The sequence below is a fragment of the Portunus trituberculatus genome, chromosome 10 (genome assembly GCF_017591435.1).
Source record: "Portunus trituberculatus isolate SZX2019 chromosome 10, ASM1759143v1, whole genome shotgun sequence".
Taxonomy (NCBI): domain Eukaryota; kingdom Metazoa; phylum Arthropoda; class Malacostraca; order Decapoda; family Portunidae; genus Portunus; species Portunus trituberculatus.
This window is the reverse complement of record NC_059264.1, coordinates 3,374,083-3,389,082: the sequence shown is the minus strand read 5'-3', so window position 1 is coordinate 3,389,082 and position 15,000 is coordinate 3,374,083. Positions and strand designations below refer to the sequence as shown.

Here is a 15,000-nt window from a genome sequence, read left to right as displayed (position 1 = left end):
AAACGATCTTCAACACCACCACCACCACGTCCTTACTTTCTCACCACCACCACCACCACTCAACACTCAACAAGAAAGCAACACCAACAAGCAAAAAAGAGGAAAAAAAAAAAAAAACAGATCTTCAACACCACCACCACACACTGCACCACCACCACCACTCAACACCCAACACACACACAAACAAAAACAAGAAAAAAAAAAAAAAAGGAGAGAAAGAAAAACGAATCTTCAACACCACCACCATCACCACTCAACACCACACTTTCCTCACCACCACCTTATCCCCCACACAGGGCTGCATTCACCGTCTGGAGGAGGAGCTAGTCAGTCACCTCCTGCTGTTGGGGGCAGCCGGGTGTGGCCTCTGCGTCATTCAGATCCTGGGTGTCCTGCTTGCCTGTTGCCTGTACTTGAAGCTGAGGCGAGCAGAACACTATGGACACTACGGTAGGTCGCAGTGTGTTCCCTACAAGCACTACGACCATGGTTACTAGATTACGTTAAGGTTCCGTGTTCAGAAACGCTTTGCTCTCTCACCACGAGTATTTTCCAAGGCCATAGAGATGATTAGCGGGGTTTTCAAGAGTTGTTCCAGTTAATAATGTAGAAATGTTGTCAATCTGTCTCTAGAACCGTAAAAACTCTCTTAAAAACGCTTTTCCAAGACCATAGAGATGTTTAGCGGGGTTTTCAAGAGTGTTGTTCCAGTAAATAGTGTAAAAATATTGTCATTCTGCTTCTTGAACGGTAAAAACATCTTAAAAACTCGTGTAAATTTAAATAAAGCCTTTTGAAATAGTGAAGGTGAAGAGCAGATATGTTTGAGAATACGAGACTAAGTTAGGTTAGGTTAGGATGGGTATGTGATGTGAGTTTTGTGTGTTTCGGTTCTATTTTTGTTTTGTTTTTCGGTTTTGTTACTCGTGTGGTTTCTAGTTTCTCGTGTGCTCTCTCTCTCTCTCTCTCTCTCTCTCTCTCTCTCTCTCTCTCTCTCTCTCTCTCTCTCTCTCTCTCTCTCAGGGACACCCACTCCGAGACATTTGCATCATCTACGTACACACAACACTGTCTTGTTTTGTAATGTTTTGTTCGTGTTTATTCAAATTCAGAACCGCTTTGTTACCTTCATCTTATATACTACGACTACCACCACCACCACTACTATTACTACTACTACTACTACTACTACTACTACTACTACTACTCGTCCTCCTCCTCTTACTGCTACTACAACAACTACTACTACTATTACTACTACTACTACTGCTACTACTACTACTCGTCCTCCTCCTCTTACTACTACTACTACTACTACTACTACTACTACTACTACTACTACTACTACTACTACTCGTCCTCCTCTTACTTCTACTACTACTACTACTACTACTACTACTACTACTGCTACTACTTTTACTACTCGTCCTCCTCCTCTTACTACTATTACTACTACTACTACTACTACTACTACTACTACTACTACTACTACTGCGTGATCTCCTCTGAATATTATGCATTTAATGAACAAAATATTAATGTAGACGGAAAGTTCCTGAGTTTGCACACACACACACACACACACACACACACACACTTGTACATAATTATCTGCGCATACCACAAGTGACTTATATGCTTTAATTAGGTTGTTCTTGTTCTTGTCCTTTTTTTTTTTTTGCACGTGTCATCTGGATTTTGTTTGCCATGTATTACTGAGCGTTGTGACAGGCTTACGTGTGTGTGCGTGTGTGTGGAGCGCTGTCATGTCCCAGAATGCATCGCGGTGTGTTTGTACGTTAGTGTGTTCTATACAGTACTTAGTGTGGTAAGGAGTGAGGCAGTGAATAGTGTACAGTTCCCTCTATATTGGAGAGTACTTAAGTGATGCAGTGGGCCTGTACAGTGGCTGAAGCACCAATGTCGATATTTTGTTTTCTTTTATTATTATTATTATTATTATTATTATTATTATTATTATTATTATTATTATTATTATCTTTTATTGCTTTATTTACGATTTATTCATTCACTGTATTAATTTATTTTTTACTGAAAGCTCCATGTCGACATTTTGGGAGGGTTTTTTTTTTTTTCCTCTCTCTTTTTCAACTATTTTCACGCCAGTACCACTTTCCCCGTCACAGTTCGAGGTATGAAGGCGTAGAACAAACACCAATACACACTGTTAGCACTAGGCAACACTTCTTACCTCCTCAGTGTGGCAGTACAGTAACATAAGGAGCAAGCCAATAGTTCTACCAATACTCTGTGAGGTACAACAGTTTCTCGTGCTAGTCTGTATATAGATAGCTGTAATGATCGAGGCCTTCATTCACTTTTCAATGCACATTTAGCCCCTTCAGCACCATGGCGCGTTTCCATATTCACTCTGCTTACTATTTGGTGATTCTATACAGCTTCAGAAATTCACGTAGGGGATTAAAATAGTGAAGACTGTGGTCATTAATCTTCTGACCTCTGTAGAGCCTTTCTAATGCATATAAAATGGTCCAATCGTTCACAAATCTCAAGGTAAAAATGTGTCCCAGTTCAGAAGGTGCTAAGAGGGAGGTTTCAAGACATTTATCCAATTCATACACACACACACACACACACACACACACACACACACACACACACACCACTTTTTTCATATATAGTTTAGATTGATATATTTTCCTGCCTCGAGTGTGTGTGTGTGTGTGTGTGTGTGTGTGTGTGTGTGTGTGTTCGCAATTGTAGGTAAATTCCTAGATATTTTTCTATATAATGTATGTAAAAAATAAATCTATAGATGGTTTTGAATGCATATACTGTACTAAATTTAGATAAGTAGAATACAGTGCGATAAATAATTTGATAGACTAATTGTAGAGACACGTAATGTTGTAAGAACCAATGTAGATAGATGTATAGAAGTATGACCATGTATACTTTGATCTGATTGCAATGTTATCATACAATAAATACATAAACCCTCTTTTTGTATGTATTTATAACTCCATTGGCCAGCGTAATCAAAGCAAGGAAGCTATTTTGAGACCCACTTATGATAGGATGTGGTATTGAACCCTCCTATATAAAGATTCCAGTACTTTGAAATGGGTTTGGTTTTATTCTTTTATATTTTTTGTCTGTTCTTATTATCTTTGTTAATTACTTGCTATTCTTCTCATCCTGACCCCTTCCTCTTCTTTCTCCTCTTCCTTTTCTTTCTTGTTATTTTCTCCTCGTTCTAATTAGCTTTCTCCTCCTCCTCCTCCTCCTCCTCCCTTCTTCCTCGTGTTCTTGTTAACCTTCTCCTCCTCCTCCCCTCTTCCTAGTGTTCTTGTTAACCTTCTCTTCCTCCTCCTCTTTCTCTTTCTCCTCCTCTCCCCTCCACCTCCTCTTACTACTCCTCCTGTCCTTGTTATTTTGTCATCCTTCTCCGACTCCTCGCTCTCCTTATTCTTGCTTTCATTATTCCGTTTTCCTTCTCTTCTTCCTCCTCTACTTCCTCTGCCTCCCTCTTCCCCCAAATATCAGAGTAGTTCTTCATTTTTCACCCTAATTATCAAACAACTGCATCTTCATATAGATCAAAACAACAGCAGGACTTTTGAATTCAGCGCCATAATGTGATCAGCTGATGCGCACGACAGCAATAAATATAAAAACCGTATTATTTATTTCATTTTACGCCCATACAGTATTCCAGCACTCCCAAGAATAAGATAGATAGTGATAGCAAAGCATGGTGGGGGGTAAACAGGCTGGGGATAATTTGTAGGCGGTGTAAATGGCGAGATAATTGGTGGGAAAGACAAGAGACCTTCAAGTTTCGAGCGCTTTTGGTGATCAGCTGACGCGCAGGACAAGACAGGACGGGAGGGCTCAAAAACATCACCCATTTTCACATCTCACCCTCACATTTTTCAACTTCCCACCACATCTACACCCCACACCGACCCGCACAACTGCAGGGGCAAATTACAATCACCACTCTACCACCACAACCACCACTGAGGGGCGCAGGAGGGGGGGAAGGTGGTGAAAATATGATATGAAGATAGGGAGGTGTGGTAAAGTGGACGCCATCCTGATGTAAACACTGGGAACAAAGAGAGCTTTCCCCTCACCTCTCCTCTTATTTCTCCTCCCCTGGCTGTCCACACTCCTCCCACACGGTCAATTCCTCCTGCTGGGGATGCTAAGGACCAGGGAAAAGGTAAGGGCGCCCTGAAAATCCCTCAAATCGTAGTGAATCCTTGGTAATCTTTCCCTAAACTCCCTTTCAATATTTATACTCCCCCTCTCCTTCCCCTATTATTTTTTAGGTTCAGGCTTATTTTACTTCTTTTTATCCCTCACAGATGCTTGAAATGCTTGCCTAATGCTTGTTTAACCTTGTATTTGTGGCAGGAGCTTGTGGGTAATGTGTGAGACGTGTTATTAACGTGTTATGATTGAAACGAGTGGTCCATTGAATCTTCGGTCTGGTATGAATGAAGTTTGCTTGCTTGTGACGTGCTTGTCTTGTTTTGTCTTGTTTGCTTCGTTTTCCACGTTGTTTTGTGGTTTGTGCGTAGTTATGAAGGATGAGGAGGAGGAGAGAAAGAGAGAGAGGGAGGAATTTAAATAAGTTGTGTATAAGGAGATAAAACAAAGAATCGTAGATTAGTGTAGTACAAAAGACAACAGTGAAGGAAGATAAAGACAGAGAGAAGAGGAAGACGAAGAGGAGGAGGAGATGGAGAGAAAGAGAGAGAAGAATGTAAATGTTATGTCATGTATAAGGAAATAAAACAAAGAATATTAGCTCAATTTAGCACAAAAGGCAACAGAGAAGTTAAGATAAAGACAGAGACACAAAGATAAAGAGCAGAGGTGATAAGAAAATGGTGTAGAAATGCTAAAAGGTCAATTAGTACAATATGGAGAAGAAAAAAACACAGAGTAACTAGTACATTTAGCAAGGCAAGGTGACAGTGGAGAGAGAGAGAGAGAGAATATTGTGTAAAAGTGTTACATTAAAAATAAAAATATATGACAAAGAACAGTATTACTTGACTTCACAGACTGATAATGAAAGAAATCTGATCACTAGGGAAGAAATGAAATAAAGAAAGAATGATTGATTATTTAGCAAGACAAGGAGAGAAAGAGAGAGTTTATTTTATTTTTTCTATGCAAGAGGGCTTAACTGACCAAGGGCAACAAAAAAAAAATAGAAAAAAGGCCCACTTGATTGCCAGTTCCCTTAAAGATAAGTAGAGTTCACCAAAAGTCAAGGACAAATGTATTGAAAGCTCCCTCTTAAAAGAAGTCAAGTCGTAGGAAGCTGGAAATACAGAAGCAGGCAGGGAGTTCCAGAGTTTAGAAGAAGTATTACATTGAGAAGTAACACAACTATAACAAACAACACTGTATTATTGGACTGCACTGAATATTGATGGGAAATGTAATCAATAAGGAGAGACAAAGGTAAAGAAAATTATACCATTCTTAGGCAACACACGTGAACAGACTTAACCCCTTCAGTATGGAGCCACATTTCTACCTTGACATTTATGTACAATTAGACCATTTTATTTTACATTAGTAAGGGTCTATGGAAGTCAGATCAATGGCCGCAGTCTTCACTATTTTAATCCCCCAAAATATGTTTCTGAAGCTGTATAAAATCACCCCCTTCAATACTGGGACACATTTTGAGATTTGTATACGATTAGACCATTTTGTTGACATTATGAAGGGTCTACGGAAATTAGAAGATCAATGGCCACAGTCTTCACTATTTTACTCCACCACATGAGTTTACAAAGCTGCATAAAACTACAATATACTAAACAGAATGAATATGGAAATGCGTCATGGTACTCAAGAGATTAAAAGGGAGAAAATAGAGAAGAATGCATCATAGAAATAAGGATTAGTTTGATGGTTATAGAAGGTAATTGGAAAAAGATCTGAAGCAAGTGAAGAATGTTTTAGTGAGAGAAGCGAAAAAGATTATATTTGTAGACACACTGTTAGCAAATCACAGAAGAGTTTGAGCCATATAAACCCCTTCAGTACTGGGACACATTTTTACCTTGAGATTTGTGTACGATTAGACCATTTTATTGACACTGGAAAGGGTCTATGGAGGTCAGAAGATTAATGGCCACAGTCTTCACTATTTTATTCCCAAGTAAGTTTCTGAAGCTGTAGAAAATCACCCCCTTGAATACTGGGACACATTTTGAGATTTGTGTACGATTAGACCATTTTATTGACATTAGGAAGGGTCTATGGAGGTCAGAAGATTAATGACCACAGTCTTCACTATTTTAATCTCCCACATGAGTTTCTGAAGCTTTATAAAATCATCAAATAGTCACCAGAATGAATATGGAAGCACGTCCTGGTACTTTAGGGGTTAACAAAAGAAAAGACAATGGAAGGAGATTTTATAAGCAGGAAATTCTTTATAAACTTCTGAAAAATCTCCAATATATCTGAAAAAAAATTTTTATTCTTACTAATATATATTTTTTTCTACTTTATTGATTTTTCTTATTAAACGTGTAGTTCCAATTTCTCTCTCTCTCTCTCTCTCTCTCTCTCTCTCTCTCTCTCTCTCTCTCTCTCTCTCTCTCTCTCTCTCTCTCTCTCTCTCTCTCTCTCTCTCTGTTCTGTTCTGTTCTGTTCTTGCAAAACTTCTCTTCCTTTCCTCTTTCACCTTCCTCTTTTCTTTTCTCATGTGTATGTGTGTGTGTGTGTGAGAGAGAGAGGGAGAGAGAGGACGTTCATAATTAACCAGGTCATGTCTACAAATCATTCTCATTCCTCTTCTGTGTGTTGACTATTTTCATTCAGAGTGTGCCACCACCACCACCACCACCACCACACTTGTTGTCTTGCCCTCTCCATCCATGGCTATCCCTCTCATTATTATTATTCCTGCCCCATCCTGTCTTTATGGGCTATGTTACTACTGCCACCACTTCTACTACTGCTACTACTACTACTACTACTGCTACTACTACTACTACTACTACTACTACTACTACTACTACTACTACTACACTATTACACCACCAATACCACTATTTCTAATTCTATCACTACTACTACTTTTTCGTCTTCTTCTTCTTCTTCTTCTTCTTCTTCTTCTTGTTCCTTCTTGTTCTTCTTCCTTCTTGTTCTTCTTGTTCTTGTTCTTCTTCCTCTTCCTCTTCTTCTTCTTCTATTTTTATTACCACCACCACCACCACCACCACCACCACCACAATGTACAGAGGGGGTGGGGGTGAGGCAGGCCAGTCATGTGTTGCCTCCCTCAGTCACACACCAGCTGCCACACTGCTAACACCAACACTCACTCTGCCTTGTGTTACTTGCCTTAGGTTCAATGGGGTTAGTTTTGGGAAGGTTCTGTGTGTTTCTGTTGTGTTTCTTGCTGTGTTGTATTTAGTTGTTTCTGGATTCATTGGTGTGTTTCATTGTTTTGTTTTGGTTTTTATTTTGTGTTTCTTATTGTTGTTTTTCGTTTTTCGTTTGTGTTTCATTCAGTTTTCGTGAGTTGTTTTTCTCTATTTGTGTTTCATTGAGTTGTTTTCGTTTTATTTGTGTTTCATTCAGTTTTCGTTTTTATTTGTGTTTTTCACCGAGTTGTTTTTCATTTTCATTTGTGTTTCATTGTTTTGTTTTCATTTGTGTTTTGTTGAGTTGCTCTGGTGTTCTGTAATGGTTTGTGTGTTCTGTAAAGCTGTTTTTTCTCTCTTTTTTTTTTTCTTTTCTTTTTTGCCTGTATAATCTTTTAACGTGTTTTCTGTTTAAGTTTTTGTATTGATTTATTGTGTTTTATTTAGTTCTGTTAAGTGTTCTGTAATGGCGTCTGTGTTCTATAAAGCTGTTTTTCATTGTATAGTCTTTTTAATGTGTTTTTGTGCTAATATTTAGTTTCTTTGCTTATTTCCTTGCGTTTGTTATCGTGTCTTGCCAGTCTGTGCTTATATGACCACCCAAATGTCAGGTTAGAAAAGTGACAACCTTGAATAGAGGAAACAAATAAATATATTCTATCGTAACACTAGGCTGGCAATCATACACACACACATCCATAAACTACAACTAGGTAAATACACACACACACACACACACACACAGCAAAGTAAAAAAAAAAATTAATATCACCACCATAATCACCACCACCACCACCACCACAACAATCATCACCACCACCACCATTCCAGGCTGGGGTTTGGAATGGCAAGAGGGGGAAGCGTGCCTAGCCAAGAAGACACACCACACGCCACCCCGACCGCCACCGCCGCTGCTGCCACCACCGATACCACACACCAGGCACTGCGACCCCAAAACCACAACACCGACAGCGACAACACCCCCACAGCCACACCCACACGCAGGCTTCTCCGCCACTCCGCGTCCTGTGAGAGTCGAAGTGAGAGAGGGGAGAGTGAGAGGAAGAAGCGCCAAGGCATAAGGAAGAGTGACTCGCTAGGTGTGGGATGTACAAAGTGGCCGTGTCATGCCTGTAGGTTTCTCAATCTTGCCTCCACCGACCAGTGTGTGATCTGCGCGCGATGGAAGACTCGTCAGCCTCTCCAGGTACTGTTTGGGGTGTGTGTGTGTGTGTGTTTTGGGTATTTTAAGGGACATTTCCGGTACTGTTTGGGGTGTTTGAGGGTGTTTGTGGGGTGTGGGGGTATGGGTGTGTGTGTGTTGGGTGTTTTTAAGGGGCTTTGGGTGTGTCTGGGGATGTTTTTGGGGGTTTTTGTGGGGTGTGTTGGTGTGTGGGGTGTCTGGGGATGTTTGTGTGTGTGTGTGTGTGTGTGTGTGTGTGTGTGTGTTGGATATTTTTAGGGGCCACTTCCAGTACTGTTTGGCGTGGTGTGTGTGTGTGTGTGTGTGTGTGTGTGTGTGTGTGTGTGTGTGTTAAAAAACTGTATTTACATCTCACACACACACACACACACACACACACAACCTGACCTCTCCTTCGTCTGGGCAGTCATCCCAGGTCGGGTCAAGCAGTCAGCGGTGGTCAGTGGTGGGAGCAGCGTCCGCCACTCAGGGCACCCCCACCAGGGCCGCCTCTAACGCCAGGGACAAGTGGACATGTCGCAACTGCAAGTGAGTTTCGGGGACACTCTTAGAATTGTGGGTAATGTTTTTCTCATTTTTACACTTTTTTTCTTTTTCCTTTTTCTTTTTCTTTTTCTTTTTTTTTCCGATTTTGTATTATTTTTATATTCGGACATGTTGTAACTGCAAGTGAATTTTTGGGACACTCTTAGAATTGTGGGTAATGTTTTTTCTTATTCTGTTTCTTTTTCTTCTTTTTCCTTTTCTTTTTCTTCTTTTTTTCATTTATTTATTTATTTTTTTTTTTATTTTGGTTTATTTATTTATTTATATTTTATTTTTAAGGACTGGATCTCTTCTTTTTCCTCTTTCCTCATCTTACAATCCTAAGTAATGTTTTTCTTTTCCTTTCTCTTTTTTTCTTTTTCCTTTTCTTTTTTCTTTTTCCATTCTTTGTTTTATTCAAGGACATGTATCTCAGTGGACCTTTCCTTCTTCTTTTTCCTCTTCTTTTTCTTCCTGTTCTCATAATGTTTCTCTTTTCCTTTTTCTCTTTTTCCATTCTTTTTCTTTTTCATTTAAGAACATGTACCTCAGTCGGTCTTTTCTTCTACTTCTTCTCTTTCCTCTTCTTCCTGTTCTTGTTCTTGTCCTTTTTTCCATGTAGTAACTCTTTTCCTTGTAGCATTTTAAGAGTTGGTTTTCTTTCTACTTTATGTTAATCTTTTCTTCTTCTCTCTTCTTCCTGTTCTTCTACTTCCTGTTCCTGTTGTTCTTTTTTTCATTTAGTAATTTTTCCTTGTAGTATTTGAAGTTATTTTTCTTTCTAAGCACAAGACAAATGGAGGAAGTGTTACAAGTGTGGCTGTGAGACTGGCTGCCCTTTATCACCTCATCCTTATCTCTCCTTATCTTCATCCTGTGTGTGTGTATGTGACTTGTATACTTTCCGTTGCCTTTGTTTCAGTGCTTGTGTTCTTGTGAGTGAGTGTAGTGCTTTTGTGACTGTGGATGGTACTGTAGTGGTGGTGGTGGTGGTGGTGTGTGGCTGTGGTGTGGCAGGCTGGTGGTGAGGGTGGTGATTGTGTTGGTTGGTGGTGAGGTGCTGTAGTGGGCTGGTGGTGGTGCAGGGTAGTGTGGGTGTGGCAGTAGTGTGGTGAGATGACTGTGTAGTGAGGTGGTGTGGCAGGGTGGGGTGGAGATGTTGTGGGTAACGCTGGTGTTGCCTGTGCAGGTTCCTCAACGTGTGCCATGCCAGCGAGTGTATCATCTGCGGCACTCGCGGTGAGAGCAGCGGCGGCGAGTGCCTGGCCCTGGTGCCGAGGGAGCTGCTGAGCCCTGCCGGCGCTGGCCAGCATGGCCCCCCCTCGCGGCAGGCCCTGCAGCGGGTGTTTGCGGCGGCGGCGGCCATGAGCTCCTCTCCCGGTCTGCTGTCAGCTGCCCCGCCTGTCAAGCTCTCCTGGAAGTGCCCGCGGTGCCGCCACTACAACTCGGCCCACAGCGCCACCTGCTCCTCCTGCGTGAAGCTGGTGGGGCACGGCAGCGGTGGGGCCGTGGGGGTGGCCGCCGTGGCCCCGGTAGAGGAGGTGGAGGGCCGTCTCATGGTGGAGAACAGCCTCTACTTCCTTGGCAACAGTGCCGCTGCCGCTGCCGCCACTGCCGCAGACACTGCGTCGGCTGTGGGGTGCCCCGAGGCGGAGTGCAACCGCTCTCCCAAGCGGCAGGTGCCGAGCGGCCCCGCCCTGCGGTGCTCCAAGCTGAGCCGCTCCGAGGCAGCCGCCGTCCCGCTCGCACCGCCCGGCCGCCACCCCGGCCCTGAGCTGGACGCCAACAGCAACCCCAGTGTTGGTGAGGGGGAGGAGGGAGGGGAGGGAGGGGGGGAAGCCTGGGCCTGCAAGCGGTGCACCCTCAGGAACCCACAGGAGTTTGAGTCGTGCGAGGTGTGCGATGCCCCGCGCCGCCCCAACATCCCCACCACGCTGCCCCGCCGGCCTGCCGCCAGCCCCACGGACGTGCTCAATGGCAACTGTGGCCCTGCAGAGCAGCGTGGCCCCATCAGAAAGTCCTGCAGCGACACGGCCAACCTGAACGTGGCCGACTCTCTCGCTAAGTTTGTGGCGGGAAGACTCACTTCCCCCACTGAGCCCCCAACCATGTCCGGCCCCGCCCAGCCCAGCGAGGCCCCGGAGGCCGCAGCCCCCATGGTGGTGGACCTGACGCGCCCCGCGGTCCCGGTGCTAGTGGACTTGACTCGCCCGGGTGCCCTGCGGGGCAAGGAGGAGGAGGAGGAGGAGGAGGAAAAGGAGGAGGAGTACTCCCTGGCAGAGGCGGACATGTGGGCGTGTGCGTTCTGCTCCTTCGCCTACAACCCGTCGTGGTCCGAGAGTTGTGATGTGTGCGGCGGCCAGCGGCAGTCCCGGGGTGCCCCGGACTCCCCCTCGGCAGAGCAGGCCAAGAACAGGGAGGTGCTGAGCCAGGGCCTGCAGGAAGACTTCCAGCTGTTGACCACCGACCTGCGGGAGGCGGGGGCCGACTCCCCGGACCAGGCCTGGACCTGCATCAAGTGCACGCTGGTCAACTCCGGCTCGGAGAACGCCTGCCGTGCCTGCGGCGGCTCCAAGCTGAAGAGCATCGGCTACGTGGAGGACGCCACACTGAAGCGCGGCGAGTGCTGGAGCTGCGTGGTGTGCACCCTCAAGAACCCTATCTTTGCCCGCCGCTGCAAGGCATGCAAGGCGCGCGTCGACGGCACCGGTGGCACTCGGGACAAGCTCAGCGCCGAGGCAAAGGCCCGTGACGCCGCCCGCCCCAAGTCTGAGCACCTCACCGGCCCAGGCTGGAGTCTGCCAGCCCAGAAGTCCCCCAGCCTGCAGCGCATCAGCCTGGAGGCTGGCGGGGCAGAGGGCTTCCCCCCGCCTTCCCAGGACAATCAAAATGGCGGGGCAGAGGCAGCGGCGGCAGCAACAGCTGCAGCAGCGGCAGCAGTAGTGGCGGGGGCAGTGGCACCTGCCCGTCCTGGAGGCAATGGGGCCATTCCCAAGACACGCCCCACCTCTCCCCCGGCAACACAGGAGTCTGGTGGTGCCCGGGCTGTGTCTCCACCGGCCAGCAGCCCCCCGCCACCCCGGCTGGCCCTGCCCCGCCCCACCCCATCCTCCTGGAGCTGCGGGGCGTGTACCTTCAGCAACAGTGCCTCCGCCGTGTCCTGCTCCATGTGCGGCTCCTCCCCCACCCTTGGGGACGTGGCAGGACCATGGCCAGGGCCGGGAGCCACCCACCGCGGCCAGTCAGAGCTGATGGACGTCCTGAGGGAGATGGAGGTGCAGGACGCCCTCCACCGCTGGACACGCATTGTGCACTACTGCAGACAGGTGGGCTCCTCATCTCCCTCAGTGCTGCCTGCCTGTATGGCTGGCTACACTGTCTGTCTGTCTGTCTGTCTCTGTCTGGCTGTCTGTCTGTCTGTCTGGCTACACTCCCTCTGTCACCAAACAGCACATAGACACCATTCATAGCTGCACTCACTGCCCCTCCCATCCACCTACCCATCTCCACCATACACAAACCACTCCTCTGTCTCACCACTCACACCCATCCCATCCACCCATCCATCTCCACCTCACCAACCCACCCTCATACCTATCTACCTATCTCCACTTCACCATTCACACCCACCTCACCACCTCACCCTCTTTCCATTGTCATTCTGTTTCTTTTATTTACTCTCTCCTTCTTTTCCGTCCTGTTTCTATTGTGTCATTCTCTTTTCCTTATTTACTCTCTCCTTTTCCTTCCTGTTTCCATTGTCATTCTCTTTCTTTGTTTACTCTCTCTGTCTTTTCCTTCCTTTCTGTAGTATTTTCTCTCCTTTCCTCCTTCATGTTTGCTTACTAACTTTTCTTCCTCCTCTTCCTTCCCTCACACTCCCTCCCTCCCTCCCTCCCTCCTAACACTTCACTCACACCTCCTCCTCCTCCTATTCTTCTTCACCTTTCACTCAACCTTCCTCTTCCTCCTCCTTGACTCACCCCTACTCCTCTTCTTCCTCACCTTTCACTTAACCCTCCTCCTCTTCCTCCTACCTAACCCATCACTCACCCCTCCTTCTCCTCCTCCTCCTCTCCCCACAGAACCAGCACCCCTTCGTGGACGACTCGTTCCCCCCCGTGCCGCGCTCTCTATTCTTCAACGCCACTGATAAGAACGAGTCCAGAGTGACCCAGTGGCTGCGACCTCATGAAATTCTGACGGACTCCACAGACAACAGGAATGTCAAGTGGGCTGTTTTCCGCACCCCACTGCCCTCTGACATATCACAAGGTGTGTGTGTGTGTGTTTGTGTGTGAGAATTTACCTAGTTGTATGTTACAGTGTTTGAGTGGGCCTCGTAGTGACCTGTCCCCATATCTACATTTATCTAACTTTTCCCTCAATTTGTGCACACTTTCTGCTGCTACAATCTCTTCACTCAAGCCGTTCCAGATGTCCACCGTCCTGTGTAGGAAACTGAGCTTCTTAATGTCCTTCAAACACTGACTTTTCATGGATCTTCTAGGAGTGTCCTCTTGTCTGTCTCCCTCCCTCCTCTGTCAGTGTTACCAGGTCTTGTCTATCTATCTTTTCCATACAGTTTACTAACTTATACATAATTATTAGGTCTCCTCTTTCCTGTCTATTCTTTAAAGTTGGTAGTTCCATTTCCTTCAATGTGTGTGGTGTTGTGGTGTAGTGTGGTATGTGATGGTCAGTGTGGTATAGAGGTGTGGTAGTGGTGTTTGTGTGGTATAGAGGTGTGGTACAGTGATGTGTGGTAGTATGTGTGTGTCTGGTGGTGTGTATGTGGTGTAGTGTGGTGTTGAGTAGTGATATGTGGCCTTACTAAACTCAAAATTAGTGTAGTGTGGTGTGTTAGTGGTGTAGTGTGGTGTTGAGTGGTGGTGTGTGGTGTTAGTGGTGTAGTGTCTTTCTGTCTGATCTCAGTAACACATCACCATCACCATCACCACCATCATCACCATCACCTCAGCAAGTCAGCAGTGAATTAATGCCAGCGCTGTCACTGTGTCTGCCTCAGGGGTGCTGGGTAACTGCTGGCTGCTGAGTGCCCTGGCGGTGCTGGCGGAGCGGGACGACCTGGTGAAGAAGATCATGGTGACCCGAGACTTCTGCCCAGAGGGAGTGTATCAGGTGAGTCAGGTTGGGTTAGGTTAGATTGAGGTGGGTTAGGTTGGGTTGGGTTGGGTTAGGTTAGGTTAAATTGGGTTAGGATGGGTTGGGTTAACATCCTTTATTCTCAGTGCACTGTCTTGTAATATCTAGGTTAGGTTAGGTTAGGTTCAGTTCATTTAGTTATTTATTAATTTATTTATTTATTTCATTTATTTATTTTATTTTTTTTTTTTTATTTTTTTTTTTTTTTTTTTCTGTGTATCTTATTGTAGTTAGTTTAAGTTAGGTCAGGTTGGGTTAGGTTATAGCAGTTTAGTTAGCTTAGGTCAGCTTCTCATATTCCCAGTGCATCTTTTTATAACAGTTAAATTAGGTTAGGTTAGATTAATTTAGATTAGGTTCTCTTAGCCTCGGTGCACCTTTATAGCAGTTAGGTTAGGTTAGGTTAGGTAAGGTTGGGTTCTCTCATTCTCTGTACATCTTATAACAATTAAGTTAGGTTAGGTTAGCTTAGCTTCTCTTATTGCCAGTGCATCATCTTGTAACAGTTAGGTTAGGTGAGGCCCTCTTAATCTCAGTGCATCTTCTTCTAACAGTGAAGGTGCGGTGCAAAACATTGATGAGCTGAAGCACGCTGGTAATTGTTGTCAAGTCTTCTTTCATTCAATCACTCCCTTTTTATTGACCGATTTCCTTCCCTCACTTATTATTGCCTTCCTTCCACTTCTCTTCACAAATCTATTTACTTTCTATCAC

General features: G+C 45.1%; 2 protein-coding genes across 2 annotated transcripts in view; both read left to right on the top strand.

Moving 5' to 3' along the window:
• Positions 1-827, top strand: part of LOC123501841 (CD151 antigen-like) — a gene marked incomplete at its 5' end in the record, with an annotated part of 15,329 nt that extends 14,502 nt beyond the window's left edge. Inside the window, one exon of the mRNA XM_045250869.1 lies at positions 297-827. Coding sequence (XP_045106804.1) covers positions 297-497 — 201 coding nt within the window. The remainder of the gene's footprint in view (positions 1-296) is intronic.
• A 6,483-nt stretch (positions 828-7,310) lies between these two features.
• Positions 7,311-15,000, top strand: part of LOC123502170 (calpain-D-like) — a 16,788-nt gene continuing 9,098 nt past the window's right edge. The window contains exons 1-6 of the mRNA XM_045251397.1: positions 7,311-7,383; positions 8,223-8,598; positions 9,002-9,123; positions 10,310-12,446; positions 13,206-13,395; positions 14,150-14,262. Coding sequence (XP_045107332.1) covers positions 7,379-7,383; positions 8,223-8,598; positions 9,002-9,123; positions 10,310-12,446; positions 13,206-13,395; positions 14,150-14,262 — 2,943 coding nt within the window. The 5' untranslated portion in view covers positions 7,311-7,378. The remainder of the gene's footprint in view (positions 7,384-8,222; positions 8,599-9,001; positions 9,124-10,309; positions 12,447-13,205; positions 13,396-14,149; positions 14,263-15,000) is intronic.